This window comes from Ptiloglossa arizonensis, chromosome 1 (assembly GCF_051014685.1).
Source record: "Ptiloglossa arizonensis isolate GNS036 chromosome 1, iyPtiAriz1_principal, whole genome shotgun sequence".
NCBI classification, from domain to species: domain Eukaryota; kingdom Metazoa; phylum Arthropoda; class Insecta; order Hymenoptera; family Colletidae; genus Ptiloglossa; species Ptiloglossa arizonensis.
The window spans coordinates 31,884,202-31,909,544 of record NC_135048.1 but is presented as its reverse complement, the minus strand read 5'-3'; the positions used below and the strand labels follow the sequence as shown (position 1 = coordinate 31,909,544).

Genomic DNA, 25,343 nt, shown 5'->3' with positions numbered 1-25,343 from the left:
CATTCGGTACTCAATATTTCATGTTTAATGTATTTTACAGTTGGTAACACAGATTGTGCCACGTAAGGGGAAAATCTTAAACATCAAATTTGCTGCGCGTGATGAGAATTGCTAGCTAGGGATAAACGAACTAACTTTTGGCAACTCTGACAACAAAACACCTAAATATGTGAGAAATAATTTCCGTTTCTACCGGTAGATGGTAAAACCAATTTCTATATTGTAGCAACACCATAATCATCATAGTTACCGACTGGGATTTGAAACGACGCCTAGCAAATATATTAGGAAAAAAGCGAATCCGCACAACCAAAGATTGTTCCTTTTTGTTAATTTTTATGAATATTTAATAAAATTCTGTTTTGTTTAATTATATTAGATAGTGTCGTCCATTCATCCAGCTAAACATATAGTATTATAATAATAACTACAATATTTCCAGCTGCGGAAGTTCCTTTTGAATTCATTGCAAATATAAATATTTATTTAACTAAGCTAGTGGTAGTATGCTATACAGGGTCGAATTTTCTCACCAGTTCACCAGTTCATTTACCAGTTTCACCAACTTCGTTAATGCAGTTAAATATAGTTCTTAGAATTACCTTTATTAAACAAAGAGGCCGGAATTCACTAAGGTCACAGGTCGGTATTTCAGATCGCGTGACATCCATTCCGTAAACTGAAACGTCTATTCTATGTCCCGTTTGTGATATTCACTATCGTAAGATTTTGTGTATGACTATTCTATACTTTTCCTGGGATTGCGAGCTTACAACCCGCGTAATACGAAAAAGTAATACCTTTAATGTCTATTTTATATCTTATCTGTAATTCTAGATAGAATTTGCTGCTTGAAAAATTTGATGCTAAAAACTTTTGCAAAGCTATTGTTTTATTGGGAAACTTTTGTAGTAAAGATCAACAGATTCTTATGGCCCTCTAGTTGCAAGTCTGAAAAGCTTCATAGCAATATAAGTATTTCGTCTTTTTCTATAATGGTGGCAGTCTTAAAAATTGTCAATCACTGCTTTAGAACCGTTGCTGTCTGTTGCTTTATTTCTAAATGAGGAATACTGTTCTCAGAACATCAGAATCGGTCGGAACAGTGCATAAGTTATACCTTGAACATTAAACATACAACGTGAGCAGGAAAACGATAGAAAATACTATTTTAAACAAAATAATTATTCAGATTTCTTCCTTCCAACCTGAAATAATTATAATTTGTTATTCTATATCCTTGCAAAGTATTTTTATAAAATATAAAGAAATTTACGAAATATAAATATATCGTGCATTACGAGTAATACAGTCTTATTTATTTCACAAGACAGTACCCGACTTCTTAGATAATTATTCTATAAAAAAAAAGAAATCATGTCTGCAAGTACTTCCCACACAGAAAAAGAATTAGATTTAAGTAATGCTGGTAGAGGTGTATGGCTAGTTAAAGTGCCTAAATACATTGCAAATAAATGGGAAAAAGCACCTGGCAATATAGAAGTTGGAAAATTAAAGATAACTAAGTGGGTTTTAAGTCTACTTGTAATTTAATGTTGTAGTATCATAAGAATGTTAAAATTTATATGCATTGATAGAAACCCTGGTCAGAAGGCTGAGGTATCTCTTAAGTTATCAGAAGCTGTCTTAGCTTTAAAGGAACCAGGAGAAGAAGAAATTCCTAAACAACATAGATTAGATGTTACAACAGTAACAAGACAAATGTTAGGTGTATTTTCTCATGTTATGCGTAAGTTGTAGGCAGATTTTCTAAAGTGATTTGCTTAAAAATATATTTTATAAATGTAAATTCTTTTCCAGCATCCAATAATTCAGATTCGATTGTTCCTGAAACTGAAAAACTTTATATGGAAGGAAGGATTGTACAAAAATTAGAATGTCGACCATATGGTAAAAATTTTGTTGTAAACTAGTTAAAGATCTTTAATGTAGAGTATAATGTAGACAAATGTATTATTTTCAGCTGATAATTGTTACATGAAACTGAAATTACAAAGCATTAAGAGGGCTTCTGTCCCACAAAGACAAGTTCAGCAATTGGATAGGGTGGTTCAAAACTTCAAGCCTGTTTCTGATCATAAACATAATGTAAGTATTTTATTTGAAGTACTTAAAATTAAGGTACATCTATGTTATACTACCATACTTGTACATTTTTTAGATTGAATATGCAGAAAAGAAGAAGGCTGAGGGTAAAAAGATGCGAGATGATAAGGATGCAGTATTGGATATGTTATTTGCAGCATTTGAGAAACATCAGTATTATAATATTAGGGATCTTGTAAAAATTACAAGGCAACCGATTGTAAATATTTTAAAAAAATATTTATACATTCTTTGTAACAAAGTTATACGCTCTACTAATTTTAATTGTTTTTTTTATTATTATCTTATCAGGTATATTTAAAGGAAATATTGAACGAAGTTTGTAATTATAATCTGAAAAATCCTCACAGAAACATGTGGGAATTGAAGCCTGAATACCGACATTACAAGGAAGAGGAAAAGCCTGAAAATGCTCAAAAAAAAGCTGATGAGTCGGATGATGATTAATCGATGATATTTGTACATATATTTATTTTTATTGTTTGATTAAATGAAATGAAGTTAGAAATAGAATATTCTATATGATCTTGAACTTGAGGCTGTGTGGAATTTACACGATTCTGACAAATTTAAAAAATTTTCTACATTTGCAATGAGTTTGTTGTTGTGTTAATGAGGAATAGAAGTTAAGATTGTAACAAATACGTTATTTTTTTATTTTTTGAACACATACAATTAGCAGTTGAAACAACTATCTGTATTATATTAAGAGTCAAAATCTTTTATTGTTACATAAGAGAAGATTGTAAATTTATAAAGTATATATTTGTACTTCTTGAAAAAATGCATTGTGTTATTGCTAATACACAAATGTTACAAAATCTTTAAATGTTTCTTAAATTGTAAATAAAAAGCAACATATTCTGTACATACATTAAAATATTTCAAAGATATTTCTAAAATCATCGCTATCTTATTCTCAATAAGAATAAAGTAACATATATTTTTATCTTTTCTTTCATAAATAAGGCATTGTGGAATGATCATTTTTAAATGTTGATTTTATATGATTAAACTGTTATGTGTATATATATGATGTCACACAGCATCATTCATTAATTTGATTATACACGGTAAAAGAAGAAACTTTTGTTTAGTAAAATACGTATTGGATAGAATCTTTTAGCACATCCAATAAAGTAGTATTTAATAAAAACTGACTAGTGTCGATTGCACATTATCTATTATTGTTAGATGCTAAGGAGCAATGAAATTATGTCTTTCTTGTACTTTTATAAATTGTATAATTATAACAATATATGTGTTAAAGTAATGTAACAAAAATAGTGCTATATAAATTTACGTATTTTTTCAAATACAAGATAAAACAAAAAAGAGGAAACTAATCTTTCTTTCTAATATCTAAAAGTACTATTGAACTATCAAAGTTAAAAGTCTATATAATATGTATACTATGGCAGTAATTATAAATAATAACTATCTTCAGTATAGTCTAGGAATGTGTCATATTTATGGTTTCATGCATTAATATTGGAAGTACTGTATCCAAACGTCAACTCTACATCCTAGTATTTTCTGATATGAACTATGGAATGCCTTAGTATGGAAATAATATATTTAATCGATTAGGAAAAATATAATATTCTAAATAATTTATAAGAAATCATATCCATCTTCGTGACTAGTACTTATATATATTAAAGAAGTCTAAAATCAAAAGTACTTTCTTTAGATTAAGAAGCATTTAAAAGTGCAATAATACTTTGTGCGTGCAATCTTGCTCTTACTGCTGGTCACAAATTCTTTCCAGTACCTAGAAGTTACCTTTAAACATTTACAAAAGCTTGAAACATCAACATTGGATGACATCCGCATAAAACTTTTATTCCAATTTTTTCATTTGCTGCAATGAATATAACAGAACCTCGGTAAAGAATTTTGGACGATAAAATTTCACCTTTTCCATTTACAATAATCAAGATACTAGCTGTACTCCTAGGAATTATATTATACGAGGATCGCCCAGGGGGTATCTAAAACATGTGTATTATATAGTTGTCAATTTTATAATACAAATTTATCAAGTACTCTTCTATAAGAAGACTCACTGTAATTTTAGCAACAGCAAAATCTGTGACAGGAGGTCGAAATACTTCTGTACATTCATCTTCACGAGAAGGTTGAAATTTTTTTGCAGAAACTGGTTCGCAATTGTATAATAACATTTCAATCAGTGTTGGCACATCTTTCAATTTTGGAGTCAATCCCGCGCGTACTACATTATCAGAACACGCCATACATTCTATACAATCTGTAAATATATTTTTAAAATACATTATACAATATAATTAAAATATAGTATAAAATTTAACACAAAATACTTACCACCAGATAGATATGCATGTGGTTCATTTGGTTCAAGATATATGGCTTCACCAGGCTGCATTGTTATAAAATTAAAAAAATAAATGCCAAAACATCCTACATCTCCAGGATAATCAGAATACAATCTTTCTAACACACTAGCATGTAAAGTTTGTCTTAATGATTCATCTATAATCAAGAAATTATATTCATTATTATCAATAAAAATATTTTTGTAAATGTTTAATCATTAACAAAATTTACCAAGATTGGACAATCTATCGAGTAATTTTCTAAGCTGTAGTGCTATTAAACCAGGATCACAACTCATCAGACTATGGAAACATGTTTTCAGAGCTTTGATAATGCTTGTCTCATCTGTTGTCATAAATTTAAGTACTTTATCTTCTCCTATCACTGTGCGCAACTCTGGAAGAACTTTCAAAAACTCTTTTATCTCTTTGATTGGACGGAAGCCACAAAGAGCCTCGAAAGGTGTTAATGCTATTGCAAGCTCAGGTTTATGATTTGCATCTTTGTAAATAATAGGATACTGCTGATGCAATTTTTTAGCCTTCTCCTGTGATAAAATACAATATTTAACAATGTATTATGTATCATTACTTATCATTAGAATATATACCTTGTTTGGATGTGCCTGAATCGATAATGCTTTATTCACAGATAAAACCTTAAAAAGAAATGGCAAATGCTGACCAAATATTTTTTGGACATTAGTGCCTAATACCTCATTATTTTCTTTTATGTATTTCTCCAAGGACATATTCAATTCTTTTATGTATGAAGGACCATTGGGATGTGTACCCATCCAAAGTTCAGCATATGGTTTTTTTTCATCCAATATAAAGTCTGAATTAGAAGATTTCATTAATGTTGCAACAATGCTATCGATACCATGTCTTCCCCAGTCATAAGTTTGTATTTTACAATTAAGTTCCATTCTGTAAATATTTCTGAAACACAAAATGATGGAATATTATCTACAATTTGTTATATCAACATTTTAATATATGTTTTATATATAAAAATGAAAATATTTGTACACACAATATATTCATAAAAGTAATCATTTCTAACTTAAAATCTTTTGTTATTAATTCATAGTTTTTTAATAAAATAGATACATATGTTTTTTTTTTAATAAAGTGCTTAGTATTATTATATACAAATTGAAAACGTATGTTTAAATTTTTTTATAATTTTTTGTATAAATAGAAAAATGTAATCAGTGTTGAAATTTTAACAATTTGATAACGAAATTTATATAAACTAAAGATACGATAAAAAAAAGAAATATGTAAATACGTTTATTACCAGCTCTTCTGATAACACCTGCAATATTTCGTTCACATCTGTTATCATATTTACAAAGTAGTACTTCGACTTCGTGGTTTCATTTTACTTTTTCGAGTGTTTCTTATTGATCGCATTGATTTTTTAAATATTTTCTTATTTGAATCTATTTCCTTCAATGTCCTTTCATTTATTTTACAAATAAAATAAACTCGGTTATTCATAATTTTACATTATATATTGCACAAAGTTACAAGTTAAGATTACAAGCATAAAGGAGGTATTACAAAACTGCTACGAATAAAAAATGGAGTGAGAATTCACAAGTAACTCCTTCGTAAAGTAATATAAAAATAAAAAGTTAATTTAAATAACAAATGCCAATAATAAATAATAAAGACATTTTCTATTTTTTAAACAATTATACAAATTATAACAATCTATACAAATTTTATCTGCAAAAGGTATTAACTTTATTCGGTTATATCACCGTTGTGTTCCTTCATATTAAAAATTTGTAATTAATTTTTTATATTTTAAAATATTTTCATAACATTGTATGTATTACAAAATGTATTTAAATTTACAGAATAAACTATACATTTAACGGAAGTACCGTTCTATATGATTTGTATTTTATGACAATCTCGAACTCGACACGTTGCGAGATATTCGATCTCTTTCGCGTTTAGCGTGTTCCGTAGCATTACGCATTCAGGTAAGGTGTTTCAGTTATATTTTAATATTCTTCAATAATATATTGTATAAACAAAAGAAAATCTTACTAAAAATTTTCTGAATTCTTTTACAGCACTAGGTTAAATTAAACATTAAAAATGGTAGCCCAAAAGAAACAGGTAAATATTTTCATGTGATACACGTGTTCCATTCAATTCTCGAAGCACGTGTTAAAATCATTTTTTTGCTCATACCTATATTTTAAGTATCATATAATAATATAATTATTAATACGTATAACTATTAAGTTCGTATTTTCATTTGTGAGCATTTTTAAAACCAAGATAGTCTCCCTTTCGACATGTATGTTTAAGGTTATACAAAGTCGGTACACATGAAATGTTAGTTTTAATCGAATTTCAGAGTTGTATAATATTTTTAATACTTAATGTATTTAATCAAAATAGCCGTTTGTATATTTTATACTTCTTCTAACAATCAATTGGTATCATTTGATAAACATAGAAGTTTGAGATCAAAATCTTTATAGTCATTTTTTTAATCTTTTCTGTTGAAAACCATTTATTTTGTCAAAATTTTACATATGATTAAAAGTAAAGTATTATTTAGCTAATATTATATCAAAGAATTCAACTGTCAAGAAAACATTTCGTATGAATCAAATATCTTTTATGGTATTTCATTTTTATGATTGTAAGTAATGCAATTATATAAATTGTTTATTTTTTTTAAACAGAAAAAGTCCCAGGAGGGTATTAACACTAGATTAGCTTTGGTTATGAAATCTGGAAAATACGTCTTAGGCTACAAGCAGACATTGAAATCCCTGCGGCAAGGCAAAGCAAAATTGGTCATCATTGCCAATAATACTCCTCCTTTAAGGTGAGACTGAGATGTAGTGCTCCTTTAGAAATCACGAAACAATATAAAAATTATAAAATTAAATGAATTGAATGAAATCTCAAACTGTATTGTACAAATTTTATATTTTTAATGTTGATTTGTGTGTCCATAATGGGAGTCCTACGGAGAAGTCTCACGTCTCTGCTTGTAAGTGCAGAGACATCTCATACTTAAGATAACAGAGTAGAATCTATATATTTTTGTGTTTTTCTTTTAACAGGAAATCAGAGATAGAATACTATGCCATGTTGGCAAAGACAGGTGTACATCATTATATTGGAAACAATATTGAATTGGGAACTGCATGCGGAAAGTACTTCCGTGTGTGCACACTTTCTATTACAGATCCTGGAAACTCTGATATTATAAAGTCTATGCCCACTGGTGACCAGGCATAAATGTATATTTTTTACTTAATAAAAATTAATAAAACCTATAATTTTGTTTATTATGCTTTCTGCCACTTTTTCCTGTTCTTCTAATTGAGATTGTATTGTTTATTTCTTTATACGAACTTATTGTATTATTTAATAAAAAAGAAATAATTTAATAATCTTAATTTAAACAATTTAATTTTCTCTTTTTTAATTAATTTATGGGATTTAGAAAATTTGTATAAACTGTTAAAGTAACTGAAACTATTTTATTTCATGTTATTAAAATGTTTCAAGTTCCATCTATGAGACTGAATGCAACCTATTGTTACAATATTATCTAAATTGATAAGTTTGACAGAATTACAAATGATGTACAAGTTTTCTACGTTTACAACCTTTCCCACCTTCGGTAGTTCAGTTGAATATAGTTTCTAACATCATGATTCTTAAACGAAGAGGTCGCTCCAGAACTACTGATATTTTGTAAGGTCGGTATTTCAGATTGTGACACCAACTACCGTACAATGAAACGTTTATTCTGTATCTCGTTTGAAACGTGTGTATCTTATTGTTTGTGAAAGAAGTGTCATGAATGCGAGGTTAGAAAGTTGTCCATATTTCAAAAGTGAATTATGATCTTTAAATACAGGAGCAAGGGACATGCTTGCTTTCTCAAAGATGATTAGGAAATATAAGAAAAGTGTAATATTGATGTAACAATAAGTTTTCTTATTCGCAGTAAATTAAAGTGAAATAAATGAATTCCTATTGATATAAAATGGATAAATTAACTATTATCTCGGGAACGTTGTTTCTCGCTGCCGATGTATTTGCAATTGTCAGTCTTGCTATGCCTGATTGGATTATCACTGATGTTGGTGGTGAGCAATTATAAATTATACATCGGTGTTTTTATAATGCATAATTTTAATTACACGATTCATTAAATGTAGGTATGAACTATACTCTACGCGAATTATTTTCGTTGTAACAGTAGAAATTTTGTGAAAGTATTTAGTATGCGTTTTTATTCTAACTTTGTTAAATTTCCTTCTTTACTTTTTACAGGAGATACAAGATTAGGACTAATGTGGTCATGTATGACACTTTACAATAGACCTCAAGTTTGTTATAGTCCAGATTTGCAGCCAGAATGGCTAATGGCTCTTGTTTGCATTTTTGTTGGTTGTATTTTGATAACAGCAACAATAATATTGCTAGCTAGCTCTCATTGGGATCGCAATGTTATTCCATATGCAAGATGGGTAGGATTTACAGCTAGTAAGTCTAGATAATAAAATCAATTATTCTATAAAGATTAAAATCATTGATCAATTACAAAAGGTAAAATCCCGTTTCAGTGGTGTTGTTTTGTCTGGCAGCAGTTATATTTCCAATGGGTTTTCATATCGATGAGATTGGTGGACAACCATATCAATTACCCAATTCGCATCAAGTTGGAATTTCTTATATTCTTTTTGTTTTAGCTCTGTGGATTACAGTAATTTCAGAATTATTTGCAGGCAAAGTTTGTTTGCCGCATTTCTAGCATTTCTCATTTTCTAAGTGTATACCATATATGTGTCTGGCATTGGTAGCAAGTATGATTCTATTTACAGAATATTTATTCACATTATTTGAATACTTACGTAATATATGACAAAATTCAATAGAGAGCTCATTTGTAATTAGTAAGTACAGTGCAATTTAATAAATTGTAAATACATAATTGATGAAAATATTATAGGGATCTTTTTTTGTGTATTATTTATTTATTAAAATATATTATTTAATTGAAAATTTGATTAGATTTCAAATATACTTATAGTAATACAGTAAAAAGGAATGATAATAATGTAGAAAATTAAGTCAAAATATTTGACACTATTTTATAATAAATGGTAATCAAATTTTTCATAACATATGTACATACTTTTATTAGTTTCTATAAACTGTAGATATATATTTACATTTCCATAGGAAGTAAATGAAAACTATTATTGTGTATTTTATCGCATAAATTACAATTGTAAAATTTTACTTAGAATATTTCTTATCTACATTATCTAATGAATAACATGTAAATAATGTATGTAAGATGTTTTGCAATGGGATTCTATAACTTTGCTGCTTTACCAAATTACTATACTTACATATAAATATTATATTATTTAAATTATAAGCAATTAAAATAGTTTACTACCAAAAGAAGGAAAAGAAACAGTAAAGTTACAAATTATACTTGCGTTAACCCAAAGCAAAACAAAACAGTTAATATTTTATTCATACGAAATCAATTCAATAAACATTACTTTTTGTAATTTGAATACACTTTTCAATAATAAGTAACCTGAAATAGTTTAAGCAGTTTTACAATTAAAAAAGCAATACAATCAATTACTTATTACTTGAAGTTTAAATTCTTTAAATTATTTTCAATAAATTTGTCATAAAAGATAAGAAATATACCTTTACATGCATTAACATGTATAATAGGAGAATATATGAATGTTTTTTTTCTTTTTCTTTTTTTTTTATCAAAAATTTGATACTTAAAGATGCAAATCTGACACATACAATGTAGTTTTGTACATAAACTTTGTGTCGTTTATACAATTTCCCTCGCTAGCGATGTTAATATTCCACCTTACCAATTATTTCTTTACCTTGGAAACTGTGTTTTCAACTCCCTGTTAACCATTCATTCTATTTATATCTATAAATCTATAAATTCAGAAAATGATATCGGAAAGAAAGTAATACTGGAAATAATAACAAAATATTCTATCTCAGCAACTGTTTCCACAATCAGAAAGAAGATATTAAATTAGTATATACTAAAATGAAGAAATTATTGGCAAGTTGGAATGTGTATTTATAAGTGTGCAGGAAGGTTATATACAAAAATAACTTAAGGCATAAGATGTTCCTTTTCAGATATATATAAAATTTGCATTTCATAGAAATTTTGTCATTAAAGTAGAAAAACTTTTTTCTCTATTTTCTTTTCCTTTTTTACAAAGTTATTATGTATGTTTTTTCTCACACATTATATACTCACAATCAGATAAGAAAGATATGTACAAGAGAGTCTCGATATTTAATATTTTCATAAAATGTAATGTGTAAGCGCTTAATTATGTAACTTCAATAGAACTATGAGTGCCAAAATCAAAACTCTTATTTAACTTCAACTTTAACTATCTTTTTATTTCATGTACCAAGAAAACTATGCATAAAACTTGTAACAACAATCTTAGTACAAATATTCGATGGAAGTACAGCATGTTAAAAGGAAATAGCTTTCTATTTTCTCATGATATTGGATAATAAACATTCTCTGTATTTAGATACAAATATCAACAAGAACCACAAAACTGTAAAAGCCATTCTTTCAAACTGCCTCTTTAGACTTAAAATATAGTTTCACCTACATGTTAATGCTTTTCTTTCTAACGTGTTTTACCACTATTCGACTGATTATTTCCGATAGTATCGCATCTTCGATAATATAATAAATACGGAACTCTGGGAGGAGTTGGTTTTAATACGTTACTTTCTGAAACACCTTTCAATGAACTGTCATCATACCTCACCCAACCACCATATCCTACGTGAAAAGCGTCTGTGACATAATGGCCTTTCGTTGCTTCTTTTCCATCATGATAAGTAACTGCGAATAGTTTGTAGTGTTTTTGCTTTGGATTTAATTTTTTTACGGTATTTGGCGACAAGAATTCTGTAAGTAAATTTTTTTTGTATTGTACACAATTCAATTGAAAGACGAAAACAATATAATTTATTACTTACTACTATCTAATTTTAAGTCGACGGGAAACTCCACACTTTTCACAATTTTTGAGCAACCATCAAGTTTATAGTCAAACCATTTTAAGTGTAATATAAGAATGACAGGTAATTCTTCTAAAGTAACTTGCTTCCAAGCCTCTATCTGTTGTTTTGTTTTACTGCATGTCATTCCTTCTAATTGATCTTTTCCGACAAGAATTTCGAGTGCACTCTTTACAGATTCTGCTTTCTAAAAAAGAAAAAAACATTTTATTAGTGTATCTATAATGTTTTTATAAAGAGCTTTTTAAAACATGAATACCTCAATATCAAGTTGTAATGTGAAAAAAGGTTGAACGTTATCTGTTGACTGTTCTCCTGCTCGCGACACTCTAGATCTTAATTGTCCACGAAATACATCAGATAATGGCGTCCTCCCGAATTCAGTACATCGGGTAATAGATCCCTTGTTCTTTGGGCCCATAACCTACAGTATCCTAATATTAATGTTTGTTTCTTGCAATTAATTATTTCATCATTTAACAATACAAGTGGATTTTACCTTCCATTCTTCTTCTCCATTGTTGTAGTTCACATTGGTTTCAACATTAGACGTTGCGTTTTGGTCGTTATTTACTAATTTAATAAGCTGAAAACGTAAATACCGGTTAATTAAACTGTACGATCGAGATACACATCAAAATAAATAATATAATGTTCATACTTCAAGCATTTCGTCATTGATACCGTTCAGAAGGCACGAAAGGAATTCTTCTGCATCTTCTTGGCGTCCTTCCACAGAAAATACACCCGCAGCTGACGTATTTTTCAACATTGTATATACATAAGAAGGTTCAAAGGCCACTCCACTTTGTATATCTACTACCGAATCCTCTCCTCGTTTGTTTGCTCTATCTTTCCTAGCCAATCGTGCACCATCTGATAAAGGTGTGAATTCGTGTACAAATTTGATCCTATGTAAAAGAAAGTTCAAAGTTCTTTACAAATATCATTTAAAAAAAGCAATATATGCTCACTCTGAGAACTATAAGCAACTGGTTCTTCTTTACTTACATATTATCAATGAGTGGAGTGGAAGACAGTTTACTGGGATTTTTAGAATGTGGTAGAGCCATTAGAAGATTATAAAAAGGTGGGCAAGCAAGTAAGGCTTGTAATATACTATTAATGTAACAATAATTGCTACGATTTGTTAATCCTCGTGGCAATAAACTTACAGTTTGTTTATCCATGTGGTAGTTTAACAAAAACTCTAGAAAAAAAATATTTAAACAATTACTTTACGTTTAGTATGATATATCTGTTAGCTGTATTCAAATAATACATACCACCCATTCGGAAGGCAATAGGATCATTATAACGGTTCTGCAATGATTCTGTAGGAAGATTTTTACTTTCATTTACAACATTTTGTGAGTTGGACGAAACATTTTCATTTGCAAAAACCGTTGTACTAGTACGTTGGTCTTTTTCTAGTTGCAACTGTGCTTTTGGAGATACATTACTTTCTGTGACTGGACTAACAGGTAAAGGATTAATACGTGCCATAGGTTTATAATTTGATGGAGTTGATTGCGTTTCTGCACTTCCTTTTTTCAAAATACTAGCCCAAGATATGCTAGATACACCAGAAGATGATGTAGGGGGTACAGTTACGGGAGTACTTGTTGAAACAGAATTATTTGGTGTTTTAATAATAACTTCATCCTGTGCGCTCTTTGTAGGAATATCTTCTTTTTGTGTTTCATTTTCACCTTTAGAAACTGGCTTTGACAACGTTTTAACGACAGTAGTTTTAATGCTGGAAACCGTTTCATTTTTGTATTCTTTATCAGTTTCCCCATTTTGTTTTACTTCAATACTACTGTTAATATTTACGCATGGCACATCATTCTTTTCAGCTCCATTACAATTTTCATTTACAGTCGATACAATATTATGTTCTATTTTCACATTTACAGGGGGTACTTTTCCATTTGTATTTGAATTTTTTCTATTGGCAGTAGTTTCATCTACATTTTCAGTGCACTGTTCCACTTTACTGTTATTTACAGTTATTACTGTGGTGACTATATTGGTCTGCGAAGAGTTATCCTCTTCATTTATTTGGTGAAAAGGTTGTTTGACAGGCGTATAGACATTTTGCACACGTTTCTCATGCGATTTTGCAGTTTGTACTTTTGCACATTCTTGAGTAGGTTGAGAAAGCACAGGTGCTGCTTGTCGAACACATCTCATATTACCAGAAGGATGATGATACTGAGGATATCCATATGTAGGCTGTGTATGTGGATGTGTACTTGTATGTGTATGAAGATTTGGCTGATATATTGCTAATGGAGGATAATGAATATGGCCAGAGAATTGCTGTTGTTGCGTCTGATCTGGATACATAACTACGAAAGATAACTGTGGATGAAACTGTCCTTGTTCTCCCATGTATCCTGGTTGTATTTCATTTGCAGGATTTATTCCACGATTGAAATTCTCTCTCCTTATTCCTCTTCCTCGATTATTTCTCCTATTATTTTCTCTATTACAGTTGACATCATGAATTTCACTTCCAAGATTATATCCAGGATGCGAATAAGTCATTGCAGGCATGAATGGTTGTATATGGGCATCTGTTGGAACAGGGTACATAGGTGGACCCTGCCAGTCGCTGCACATTATTTGCTGCGTATAAGAAGGTGGTGGTGGCATTGCTAAATAAATAATCAAATTTTTATAATACTGCTTTCTATATAAAATTTGACGAAATAAGAACGAATCGTACAATATATGTTTTATAAAATTTTAGGATCTATATAATTTTTAACAAATATTTGAATATAGGTAAATTCTTTGACACAATTACCATTGTGGTACCATTGATTTTGTAGTTGTGGAATTTCCGTTATAGAAGCATTAACATCGCTATTAGTTTCGATTGTATCCCATGGTAATTTTAAGGCATCGGTAGTGATATTGGATTTCAAAATACTTATTAAATGATTCTTATCATTCTCATTTAAATCGTGTAGATCCAAAAACTGAAAATCAAGCTGAAACAAAATGGTAAAATTATAATTTTTCACATTAATCAAAGGACAATGAAATGAAAGTACTTGGAAACATAAAAAAACATTCTTTGCAATAAAGGCATACATATATAGGAATTATTTTTGTAAAATTTATTTGGATTACAAAAATTGATTATGTACCAAAGATGCATAATGTTCTCAGTTTTGGGTCAATCAATAAATAGTCAGCAGTGTTACCTCATGACCATTTTATCTTTGAAACTAAGTATATATTGGTATACTTTCAAAAGATTTTTAATTAATCATTACGAAAGTAGATGTGTAAAATTTAGATAAGATTGAAAATTAATATAAATTAATAAAAATTAATAAAGCTTACACGATAACTTATGTTATTGAACGATAAATGCATTTTTTTTTTTTAAATTTCTAAAATATGTTACATTGTTCGAACTTAAACAAGATGTTTCAATGGCTATATTTTGTTTTATAATCAATGATTTTTTCAATTTTATCATGTAACCAGAAACCTAACCTCAAATCTCATGGTGCATCGAAGAATTGTTGGAAATAGTTATAATTTTGTATGTCTTAATCGCTAAAGATTTGTATAAATATATCATACCTCATTTTGAACATCCATGGTTAAATCCATACGCGGTATAAAACATTAAAAACAATACCAGCAATGAGACATGAGGCTCCGGTGATTTGTGTCGGCAGTAAAAAGGGTCGACGTTGGAGTTATCACTAATTTTGTTTTTTATTCTTGTGAAAATGTTATAGAAATCTGGCTCGGTTATAAAAATACAATACTTGTATCGTTTTTGTGCAACAATAAAACGGGAAAGGGGATTACGGTGCATTAACAAATTACACAATATGAACGATCATATTTCGGCAGCCGTGTAGTAAAATGGGCCAAACACGTTGCTTCACTGCTGTTCCTTCCCTTCGCAAGATTGGCGTCGCCACTATCATTACTAAGTTAGCGCTTTGCAGGAATATACATTAAAACTGACTTTCCCGCTCTCTCGTTTTCTGCCTCTTTTTATATTAGCGAGAATTAAAATATGTAGTCACAATGGAAACGCGCTTTAATTTACCGATACAGCCGCAGTTGGTTTGAATTTGATTACGAACGTATGCGAATCTACATGCATCAATGGCGCTTCTAATCCATCGAGGGTAAAGTAAAATTTCAACGTCATAGATTTCCATAACTCATTTACCCGACTATTTTACCCGTTACCGTAAAAGTATCTCGCTCGAAGGGTTCGAAGTTACCGTTGTCTATTTACTTATCATCTCGCCGCGTTCTCGATTGTTCGTTCGAATGTTTATGCAACGCATAGGTCGCACGCTCCAAGATTTGAGGTGACTTATCTATTGCTAAACCGTGCACAATATTTAAAGTAGCGTTTCTTTTCTGGAAGTCAAGCGGGAGAAGCAATAAAATACGTTGTCATGTTCGCGAGGAAGCTAGCTTAGTCGCTTTTCTTCCAGAACAGTGAATTTCACCCCCGGTAGTCGAGAAGAGGGCCGGCACTTTGAGACGATCGTACCCTCGTAGATATAAAGCTGCCACTATGAAGCTTCGTGGCTCGAGGTCTTGCTTCTAATCTTCGAACGCATGCATTATGCATCGGCTGACCCGATACACTATCTGTTTGACCATGTTCCCACGATGAAAACTGTTTTTTTCTCTCTAGATCTCGATTGTTGGATAAGAGGGTCCGAAAGTTACTGATGTAATATTCGCTGACAATACCAAAGAGAAACGATTCCAGGCTCACATATTTTTACGTCGGAGGAAATTTTAGCGTTACAAAGAATCGCAATATCTTTTTATCGACCGATTCTCCGTTAGCTCGGCAGCGCCTGTCGGCGGGCAGTCCAGCTTCCGTTGTTTCCCGTATGGTGGCACGATACATTTTTCCATGGCGGCATTTTCCGATCGTTCAACGTAATATTTCAATCTTTTAACCCTTTCGTTCCCGCGTGCGTATATACACGCCATCGAAGAATGACCATTCATGTACGAAGAGCGTATATATACGCCCTGTAAAGTGGTCGCTGAGGTACGAAGAGTGTATATATACGCTCTGGAGAAGTGGTCACTAAGATACCAAAAGCGTATATATACGCTCTGGACAAGTGGTCACTAAGATACCAAAAGCGTATATATACGCTCTGGACAAGTGGTTGCTGAGATACTAAGAGCGTATATATACGTTTTTCGTACATGAGTGGTCATTCTTCGAGGGCGTATATATACGCCCGTCGGAGCGAAAGGGTTGAAAGATTGAAATATTACGTTCTGGAAAAGTCGTCGCTGAGATACTAAGAGCGTATATATACGCTCTGGAACAGTGGTCGTTGAGATACTAAGAGCGTATATATACGCTCTGGAACAGTGGTCGCTGAGGTACTAAGAGCGTATATATACGCTCTGGAAAAGTGGTCGTTGAGATACTAAGGCGTATATATACGCTCTGGAAAAGTGGTCGTTGAGATACTAAGAGCGTATATATACGCTCTGAAACAGTGGTCGCTGAGGTACGAAGAGCGTATATATACGTTCACCCCATATATACATTTACTTCATACTTCACACGAGATACTTTTGTTAATATTGTGTTTGGCTTTAAATACTCTACTAATTTCGCTATATAGTATTAAAAAATATTATACGAGCATTATAATGCAATACAAAAAAAAATAAATTATGATTGTAAAATTTTATATTTTACGAAGTAAAACGATATTACCAAATACAAGAAATATTCCTTCGTACCTCAGTGTCAACTAATGCGCTCCGTTCACAGCTAATCACATTTTGCCACAAGCGAAAGGGTTAAAACGATATTCACCGTACAATTCGTCAAATATTGCCCGTACACCGTCTCGAATACCGTACATCGAAAAAGACGACAATTACGCAACGAACGACCAACGACTTATCGTTTAACTTGAACCGTAGTAACTTCCAAACTCGAAACTTCTTCGACGATGGAATCTCTTCCTTAAAAAAATACGATTCTTCGTTCCAGACTTATCTCTGGACGAAATATTCGAAACTAACCTCGAATCCGGATCTAATCCGGGCACGGTCCCCCTCTCGATCGTATTCGCGAATCACGGTACATCCCGTGTAACTCGAGATAGACACGTACAGTGTTTTGTCCGACGATAAGAGGTTTCTCGAATTCTATTCTCTCTCCGTGACACCGCTACGAGACGATCGACCGTAAAAAAAAAAATCCCGCTGCTCGCGAGATCGTATTTTCCTTCGTGGCCTACATGCGAAACGCTTTTATGCGTCATTTATGATATTTATGTCGTGCACCGCCGGTAGCGTACGACCTTACGTTTAGTTTATATCCTGTCGCCACGAGGTGCGAGTAAAAAATAGCAACATTTTTTTATTGCCCGATCGTATCGGGAACTTGCGGCACGCATCGAAGATTGCGTTATGAAATAACATGGCTGCGAAGGTATGGCTCGAAAACGGTCTACAGGCGGTTACAAAACCGAGAAACGCGATTCGCAGATTTTTCCATTGGTGCAAACCAATTCGATTTTTTTTCCACATTGGTACAAACGAAGAACGTACGAACGAATTTTCATCGTTATTTTCACCGTTTAGATTCATTTCATCGTTCTGGATTTATCTCGTCGAGAGAATTTATATTTCAAATGTGTATACAGGGTGGTCGGTTATTTCGCGACACCCTGTATACGTGTGCATGCACGTCCACGCGAGTGCATGCAGCTTTTGGGGTTAACTTTCCACGGATCTGGTGCATTTTACTTTATTAAATCTTCATCGGGTTCTTAGCTCGTGGATCGAGACTAAATATAGTTTCTTCTTCTTTTTTCTTTTTTTTTTTTCTTTCTTTTCACTCTTCTACGCGCGAATATTCGTCGTTGTCCCGTAACCGGGTACTTTGTGTTCGTTGTCCACGCTCGAGTTTCGTTCCACACGATCCAAGGGACATTTATCTTTCGTACGATTTGTAGAGCCTTGGACAGTTCGTTCACGCATAGTCATTCCGACCGATTTCGAGTACCATGGAGGTCAACGAAATTCAGTTCGAGGTACGTAATGTGTCGAGCTTCGAGGCGGGCATCGGGTACTGAAAATAAAAAAAAAGAATTCGTGTAGTTAAATGGCCTATTGAGACTTCGAAAACGAACCGAATATGGTTTTCTCAGAGTTTACTCTTTGGAAGAAAAATTGTGGAATATACTAATGGCCACGAATGGGAAATTTTAGATTATTCTACATATTGCTTAATTGCACACAAGTCTGAGTCACTATCGAACACTTTGTATCGTATAGTTGTACTTGAAGTGTTTTTTCGTTTTACACACTTGAAATTTTTAGTTAAAAAATAATCCAAATGTAGGGAACTTGCGTGTTTAACTTTGTAATGAAATAAAATGACTGTGAGCATGGAAAAGTATTCGGTTTCACGTGTTAGAGTAGCTTTAATTATGGTTATATGATGCAGGATGGGTCGAGAAAGACCCGAGAGAAGCACTACTGTTAAATAAGAAGTATGTTCGACAATGTATCGATTCAAAGAACGGTTTATAATGAATTATTTTGTACCGATTACTAGAAAAATGGGTGACACCGATATAGGAATTCATTTTGTACTAATTACTAGAAGAATAGGTGACACTAAGGTAGGAAATCATTTTGTACTAATTACTAGAAAAATAGGTGACACTAACGTAGAAAATTATTTTGTACTAATTACCGGATAAATAGGTGACACTAGGAAATTATTTTGTACTAATTGCTGGGAAAGTAAGTGACACTAATATGAGAAATTATTTTGTATACATTACTGAAAAAATAGGTGACACTAACGTAGGAAATTATTTTGCTTCAACTACTGGAAGAATAGATGACACGAATATAGGTATCAATAATTTTTAAATCTAGAACAATCTCTGTTGTTCGAATTATAATATAAAATACTGTATTTCTTTATAAATTTTGCTTCGATTTGAAAGACAGTTTACTCCAAAAGCTATCAAAGAGTAAAGAAATAAAAAATTCGAACTTTTTCGCATTTTCTCCTCGGACTGGTTCACCGTGTTTACAATCGATCGAGTGATAAATCTGTTCTACAATCTATTAAGCCTCCTATTTATTTATTTCCTTTAAAAAAAAATATTAAGAACGGGAATCATTAAAACGGGGTTTAGATAAAGAATATATTCAAGAACGTACCGACTCGAAGCACGTTTTGTTTCGTAGAATGGGGATTCAAAAATTGGTCGAAAAATCATTGTAAAATACATTATTCGATTTTGAATGAAGATTAGAAATAAATTTATTTAACTCGTGTTTAAATAAAGAATACATTCAAGAACGTACCGACTCGAAGACCGCTTTGTTTCGTAAAATGGGTATTTAAAAATCGGTCGAAGAATGATTGTAAAATATGTAATTCAATCTGTATTAAATAAAGAATACATTGAAGAACGTACCGACTTGAAGAACATTCTATTTCGTAAAATGTATGTTCGTTAATCGGTCGAAAAATCATTGTAAAATACATGGTTTATTCGGTTGAAATAAACAATACATTGAAGAATATACCGACTCGAAGAACGTTCTATTTCGTAAAATGTGTATTCGTTAATCGGTCGAAAATTAATTGTTAAATACATGATTCGATCTGTTTTAAATAAGTAATACATTCAAGAACGTACCGACTCGAAGAACGATCTATTTCGTAAAATGTGTGTTCGTTAATCGGTCGAAAAATGATTGTAAAATACATGTTTCTTTCAAAAATCGGTCGAAAAACGATCGTAGATTACGTGATTCGATCCGTTTAATAATCGCGAAAATTCCAAAAATCACAAAAAAGGAAAAATCGAAAAATCAACGATAGAACCGTGGAACAGCATTGTGCATAAATCGTACAAGCGACAGAGCGCGCGTTATTGCTTACGCTTCAAGTCGATCCGGCTTGAAGGGAAGTTGCCGGTTTTACGGGTGAAACGCGTTTAAGGCCGCGTTGAATGACAAATAAATATGCTAATGGGCATTCGGCGAACTTCAAATGCCGCGCATCTTAGCTTTTGCACCGCATCGAAAGAAGAAAGTTAAGCTAACTCGGCCCGGGGGGTACCTTCGAGGGAGAGAGTGCCGCGAATGGCCGCGAACAGGCGAGGGGGGGTGAAGTGAGCTCCGTTGAAGGGAACGGGGACGAGGAGGGACCGGTGCCCGAGGGATGAGGACGGAAGACGGAACGAGAGTTCTCTTAAATAATAGAAAATTCAGAGGAAGTTGATAAGCCAGGCCGCGTTCAAACTTTTCACTCGGCGCCTTCCATTTCTTATTATAATGAATGCATATCGGCTTAGCCGAAGCTTGGAAAGCTACGGCCATAAGAACCCTTTTACAGTTTTTGCGGCCTCTGCTCCTTACCTCGCGTTGTAACACCATTGATTTAAATACTCCCATGCGTAGTGCCCAAAGCTTCATTTACCATACCGTTCTACCCCGTATCTCTACGCTTTTATTTCTCGGTGAATGAATTCTTTACAAGCTGCGAGGAATTTTCATCGGTGCGGTCTTTAACCCTTTGGACTCGAGAGGAGATCATCACGGTTATCATCTAATTCGGTGTACTGTTTTCGATACGGGAACACTTCTTTGGAATTCAAATTGGACATTTGAATGTTACGTTCTCATAGAGTGTAAAGTATATAAAAATGTTCCGTTCTAGATTAATTTTACGATTTGAAGAATTTTCTCGAGGCGTTGGTTTCGCGCGCTCAGTTTAAAAGGGTTAATTAGTTTCGCGCGCTCAGTTGAACGTTTTTGGTAGTAATTTTTTTTTATCGATCTCTATACTCAAGGAAACGGTTTCAGAAGTAAAAGTAGAAATTGCAAGGGACGTTAGATCTTTTTATTTTATTTAAAGGATACACGAAGGTGTACATTTATAAAAGGACACGTTTACAGATTGTATCGAGTTAGAGAGAATCTAACTCCCTCGGGTGACCAGGTTGGCGAAATATTTCTGGCACGGATTCTTCCCAGCTTCGCGAACCGTAACTCGATATAATTCTCTGAAGAGGTTTCGCAAGAGGGTCGAATCATTGAAAAAAGAATTAAATACACTTCGTTCTCGCTTCTACCATCCTCCTGGTAAGAACTGTAACAAACTTTCATCGACAAACGAACTTTGGTATTTTCACATCGTTCGATCTTTGATATTTTATTCTCACGTTACTTCATCTTCGATACTTTATTTTCACGTCAGGTTTTAAGCTAGCTAGAGGCAAGAAGGGTTTCTACTACCCGATAAACACTCAGACATTCAGGAATAATTTTCGAAAATTGTAACACATTGCTCGATAAGTTTTATCGTTCGATACGAAATAAAGTTATCAAGTTCGTCGTTTTATTTTTCTAAAGACGGTACTACAGTTCAATTAACACGTGTGAAGTTTCGTGTAAATCCGTCGACTCGTTCGTATATTTACAATTGTTCAAAGTTGTCATAGTATTGGGTTGCTCGGAAAGTCATTTCACTTTTCTTTTTGTGAAAACGAAACACGATTTTTTTAGAGCGTATAAACATTTTATTAAATTCTGTATTCCCCATTTTGGAGAACGGAACGACTTTCCAAACAACCTAATATTTCTCCACAATGGGAAAAAGCGACAAAACTGATCGTACAACCCAGTAATTACTTAACAGAACTCCTCCTCTTTATCATTTCCTTGTAGCTCATCTTGTATGTCATCTTATAAATATACACCTTCGTGTATTCACTCGCACGCGTGGTGTTTCGTATTTACATCCCTTCGCGTAGAAAACACGTCGACCGGAAACAACACGAATTCCCTCCCCGAGTGCAATATTTCGCCACTCGGACCGTGTACGAGTTCTTTTCACGATTCCACGCTAGGGTACGATCCACGTAAGAATTTCCAATCGAAGACGAACGAGTTCGAATGTTTTCCCGCTTTCTTCTATAGGGAAGTTCGCGGGCTAGGGTGGTCCACGGTCGAGTTTAATTCGAAATGTCAGTGGCAGATTGCGTTCGTCGAACCACATGTTGCCAACCGACTACCCACGAAATCCTGCTCGCACCCACGCTCACCGTGGAATATTTCGGCTATTATTATTACCACGGGCGCGGCGTGTCTTTCAACGTGACGGCTGCACGCCCGTGGCGCGGTAACACGCTCCTACCGTTTTCGTTCGGGATCGATCGGTTATTTTCTTGCGATGTACGCTCACAGGCGACCATCGAACACGCGCGTTCACCGTTACCAAAAATCCTCGCCATCTTACCAAAAATCTCGCGATCTTACCAAAAATCCTCGCGATCTTACCAAAAATCTCGCGATCTCGTACTTTCGTCCCACGGAGGAGAGAAAAAAAAAAAGAAAAAAGAAGAGGAAAACGCTACCCCTAATGAATTTCTCGAGAAGGGAAATTACGTGGAAAGTTTCCGCGCAGCCCTAGGCCCAACTTGCTTTATTAACAGGCCGGGTGGCACACAAAATTCGCGGAGACAAATGGCCTCGCGGTCGCGTTAAATCATCGCGAAAAAGTTCGCCCCGATTTAATAAGCAATTTCATGGAAATTTCAACGGATCGTTCGCGTAACGAGGTTGGCCGCTATATATATATATATATATGTATTGGATTGTTCGATAAGAACTGTAACAAACTTTCATCGACAAACGAACTTTGGTATTTTCAAATCGTTCGATCTTTGATATTTTAATCTCGCGTTACTCCATCTTCGATACTTCATTTTCACATCAGGTTTTAAGAATACTTAGCAAGTTAGCTAGACACTAGCTATCGAACAACCCAATATATATATATACATTAACAAATCACACAATTAATAACTACGCTGACTACGCTATTCTTATTTTACGCGACACGACACTCTTCGACAATTTTCCAACTGCCCTAAACACTCTTCTCTCGCACCTTGCATCCTTATTCACTTCTATTCCACTGGTTTCTTCGGAAAGACATTTCGTTCTCCAAAATGGCGAATATACAATTTAATAAAACGTTTACACACTCTAAAAGAACCATGTTTCATTTTCAAAACAAGAAACGAAATGACTTTCCGAACAACCCGATAAATCTTACGATTACTCTCGTTCCCTGTGAAGAAACTGATGAAATAGAAGCTGGTGATCGCGAGTCGATGACACCGTTCGAGAGGAAGCTACCGATTCGTCGCGATACACGCCGCTTTAGTTATTCCCGGGCGTTTTCGCGTTTATTCGGCGAACACGTTTCCAGGACGATACGAGGTATAAAATATTCGCCGGCGACGAGGATAAATGTAAGTCGGTTAGACGGGGGATCGTCTTAAGCGAAGGGACACGTTTTTCACGCGAGATGCTCCTTGATCCTTCGTTGATTCCGCTTTTTATCCCGTGGAATCGATCATTCGTCGCGTTGCTCGCCCTCACGGCCGCATATTACCGCGCGCGTGTGTCTCCGCGAGAACTCGCGTGACGTGTATCGGACGTAGACGAGATCCGAATACCAGCAGGGGGGTTACGCTTAAATCAGAGAGGGTGGTGAGGGGAGGGGGTGGATAAAATCGCGTCGGTAAGATCGCTCGATTTCGTTGGATTTATTTCGATGATCGAACGCGCTTGTCACTTATTCCACGTACGTCGAGACATCATCTCTGCGACCAGCCGGATTAGGCTTCCGTTTATTTATCGGTCGATATTTTTCTAGAAAATTCTCGTCGCACGAGCCGAAAAGGAGATCGTTCCTCGGCCGTGAATTAACGCTGGAACTACCAGGGGGGTCGATCTGTTAGGGTCGATTGAGTTAATTTTGAGTTGAATACATAATATGATACATAATATGCAAGATTACGAAGGAAAAATAAAATTTATTCTTTTTTGAACTTTGGATATATGTAACGCGGTAATAGATTCTAATTTTATTGTGCAAATTATTTTTTGCGCGAATTAATATTAGAACTATTAAGAGGGTCGATCTGTTAGGGTCGATTGAGTTAATTTTGGGTTGAACAGTGATACATAATATGCAAGATTACGAAGGAGAAACAAAATTTATTCTTTTTTAAACTTTGGATATATGTAACGCGGTAATAGGTTCTAATTTTATTGTGCAAATTATTTTTTGCGCGAATTGACATTAGAACTATTAAGTGTCAATCTTTTAGGGTCGATTGAGTTAATTTTTACTTGAACGGTGATACGTAATATGCAAAATTACAAAGGAGAAACAAAATTGATTCTTTTTTGAACTTTGGATATATGTAACGCGGTAATAGGTTCTAATTTTATTGTGCAAATTATTTTTTGCGCGAATTGACATTAGAACTATTAAGTGTCAATCTTTTAGGGTCGATTGAGTTAATTTTTACTTGAACGGTGATACGTAATATGCAAAATTACAAAGGAGAAACAAAATTGATTCTTTTTTGAACTTTGGATATATGTAACGTAATAATAGGTTTTAATTTTATTGTGCAAATAATTTTATTGCGCGAATTAACACTGGAACTATTAAGAGGGTCAATCTGTTACGGTCAATCTGATAGGGTCAATCTGTTAGGGTCAATCGAGTTAATTTTCGCTGAACGGTGATACATAATATGCAAAATTACGAAGGAAAAACAAAATTTATTCTTTTTTATACTTTGGATATATGTAACGCAGTAATGGTCGCATACACCTTTACCAAATTGGACACTGTGATCG

General features: G+C 33.2%; 5 protein-coding genes across 8 annotated transcripts; 3 read left to right on the top strand and 2 right to left on the bottom strand.

Moving 5' to 3' along the window:
* Positions 1 to 1,017: 1,017 nt before the first annotated feature.
* Positions 1,018 to 3,390, top strand: Tfiifbeta (transcription factor TFIIFbeta). Its single transcript, XM_076316734.1, has 6 exons — positions 1,018 to 1,526; positions 1,599 to 1,750; positions 1,822 to 1,911; positions 1,985 to 2,109; positions 2,183 to 2,326; positions 2,419 to 3,390. The coding sequence occupies exons 1-6, from the start codon at positions 1,378 to 1,380 to the stop codon at positions 2,572 to 2,574; spliced, it is 816 nt and encodes a 271-aa protein (XP_076172849.1). The 5' UTR covers positions 1,018 to 1,377; the 3' UTR covers positions 2,575 to 3,390.
* Positions 1,049 to 6,040, bottom strand: Mpi (mannose phosphate isomerase). Of its 2 annotated transcripts, XM_076316724.1 has the most exons (7): positions 5,788 to 6,040; positions 5,096 to 5,426; positions 4,717 to 5,032; positions 4,474 to 4,641; positions 4,197 to 4,399; positions 3,913 to 4,121; positions 1,049 to 1,120 (listed from the first exon to the last, which is right to left on the bottom strand). In XM_076316724.1, the coding sequence occupies exons 2-6, from the start codon at positions 5,411 to 5,413 to the stop codon at positions 3,915 to 3,917; spliced, it is 1,212 nt and encodes a 403-aa protein (XP_076172839.1). In that variant the 5' UTR covers positions 5,414 to 5,426; positions 5,788 to 6,040; the 3' UTR covers positions 1,049 to 1,120; positions 3,913 to 3,914. The 2 variants fall into 2 exon arrangements, with proteins under 2 accessions (XP_076172839.1, XP_076172830.1); XM_076316715.1 differs by lacking the exon at positions 1,049 to 1,120 and having other exon boundaries at positions 3,360 to 4,121.
* Positions 6,041 to 6,388: 348 nt separating this feature from the next.
* Rpl30 (ribosomal protein L30) lies at positions 6,389 to 7,800 on the top strand. The gene is made up of 4 exons (XM_076307495.1): positions 6,389 to 6,484; positions 6,578 to 6,623; positions 7,202 to 7,347; positions 7,589 to 7,800. The coding sequence occupies exons 2-4, from the start codon at positions 6,603 to 6,605 to the stop codon at positions 7,764 to 7,766; spliced, it is 345 nt and encodes a 114-aa protein (XP_076163610.1). The 5' UTR covers positions 6,389 to 6,484; positions 6,578 to 6,602; the 3' UTR covers positions 7,767 to 7,800.
* A 476-nt stretch (positions 7,801 to 8,276) lies between these two features.
* On the top strand, positions 8,277 to 9,495 carry LOC143146520 (uncharacterized protein C16orf52 homolog A-like). 3 transcript variants are annotated; one of them, XM_076310839.1, is made up of 4 exons: positions 8,277 to 8,344; positions 8,485 to 8,626; positions 8,814 to 9,026; positions 9,107 to 9,495. In XM_076310839.1, the coding sequence occupies exons 2-4, from the start codon at positions 8,524 to 8,526 to the stop codon at positions 9,292 to 9,294; spliced, it is 504 nt and encodes a 167-aa protein (XP_076166954.1). In that variant the 5' UTR covers positions 8,277 to 8,344; positions 8,485 to 8,523; the 3' UTR covers positions 9,295 to 9,495. The 3 variants fall into 3 exon arrangements, with proteins under 3 accessions (XP_076166954.1, XP_076166945.1, XP_076166963.1); XM_076310830.1 differs by having other exon boundaries at positions 8,288 to 8,626; XM_076310848.1 differs by lacking the exon at positions 8,277 to 8,344 and having other exon boundaries at positions 8,556 to 8,694.
* A 1,439-nt stretch (positions 9,496 to 10,934) lies between these two features.
* On the bottom strand, positions 10,935 to 16,523 carry Usp10 (ubiquitin specific protease 10). The gene is made up of 9 exons (XM_076309687.1): positions 15,204 to 16,523; positions 14,413 to 14,599; positions 12,884 to 14,260; positions 12,609 to 12,807; positions 12,259 to 12,508; positions 12,097 to 12,183; positions 11,857 to 12,021; positions 11,556 to 11,784; positions 10,935 to 11,484 (listed from the first exon to the last, which is right to left on the bottom strand). Exons 1-9 carry the CDS (start codon positions 15,231 to 15,233, stop codon positions 11,198 to 11,200), a joined length of 2,811 nt encoding a protein of 936 aa, XP_076165802.1. The 5' UTR covers positions 15,234 to 16,523; the 3' UTR covers positions 10,935 to 11,197.
* Positions 16,524 to 25,343: the final 8,820 nt, after the last annotated feature.

Excerpts from the sequence above, each read along its gene's own strand:
- Tfiifbeta (XM_076316734.1), top strand. The coding sequence starts at position 1,378 with ATGTCTGCAAGTACTTCCCACACAGAAAAAGAATTAGATTTAAGTAAT. Across the intron at positions 1,527-1,598 it reads GGAAAATTAAAGATAACTAA|AAACCCTGGTCAGAAGGCTG; the intron begins GTGGGTTTTAAG and ends ATGCATTGATAG. Across the intron at positions 1,912-1,984 it reads ATTAGAATGTCGACCATATG|CTGATAATTGTTACATGAAA; the intron begins GTAAAAATTTTG and ends TATTATTTTCAG.
- Mpi (XM_076316724.1), bottom strand. The coding sequence starts at position 5,413 with ATGGAACTTAATTGTAAAATACAAACTTATGACTGGGGAAGACATGGT. Across the intron at positions 4,642-4,716 it reads CGATAGATTGTCCAATCTTG|ATGAATCATTAAGACAAACT; the intron begins GTAAATTTTGTT and ends TCTTGATTATAG. Across the intron at positions 4,400-4,473 it reads ACATGCATATCTATCTGGTG|ATTGTATAGAATGTATGGCG; the intron begins GTAAGTATTTTG and ends ATATATTTACAG.
- Rpl30 (XM_076307495.1), top strand. The coding sequence starts at position 6,603 with ATGGTAGCCCAAAAGAAACAG. Across the intron at positions 6,624-7,201 it reads TGGTAGCCCAAAAGAAACAG|AAAAAGTCCCAGGAGGGTAT; the intron begins GTAAATATTTTC and ends TTTTTTAAACAG. Across the intron at positions 7,348-7,588 it reads AATAATACTCCTCCTTTAAG|GAAATCAGAGATAGAATACT; the intron begins GTGAGACTGAGA and ends TTCTTTTAACAG.
- LOC143146520 (XM_076310839.1), top strand. The coding sequence starts at position 8,524 with ATGGATAAATTAACTATTATCTCGGGAACGTTGTTTCTCGCTGCCGAT. Across the intron at positions 8,627-8,813 it reads GATTATCACTGATGTTGGTG|GAGATACAAGATTAGGACTA; the intron begins GTGAGCAATTAT and ends TACTTTTTACAG. Across the intron at positions 9,027-9,106 it reads ATGGGTAGGATTTACAGCTA|TGGTGTTGTTTTGTCTGGCA; the intron begins GTAAGTCTAGAT and ends ATCCCGTTTCAG.
- Usp10 (XM_076309687.1), bottom strand. The coding sequence starts at position 15,233 with ATGGATTTAACCATGGATGTTCAAAATGAG. Across the intron at positions 14,261-14,412 it reads AAATCAATGGTACCACAATG|CAATGCCACCACCACCTTCT; the intron begins GTAATTGTGTCA and ends TTATTTATTTAG. Across the intron at positions 12,184-12,258 it reads TCAATGACGAAATGCTTGAA|CTTATTAAATTAGTAAATAA; the intron begins GTATGAACATTA and ends TTACGTTTTCAG.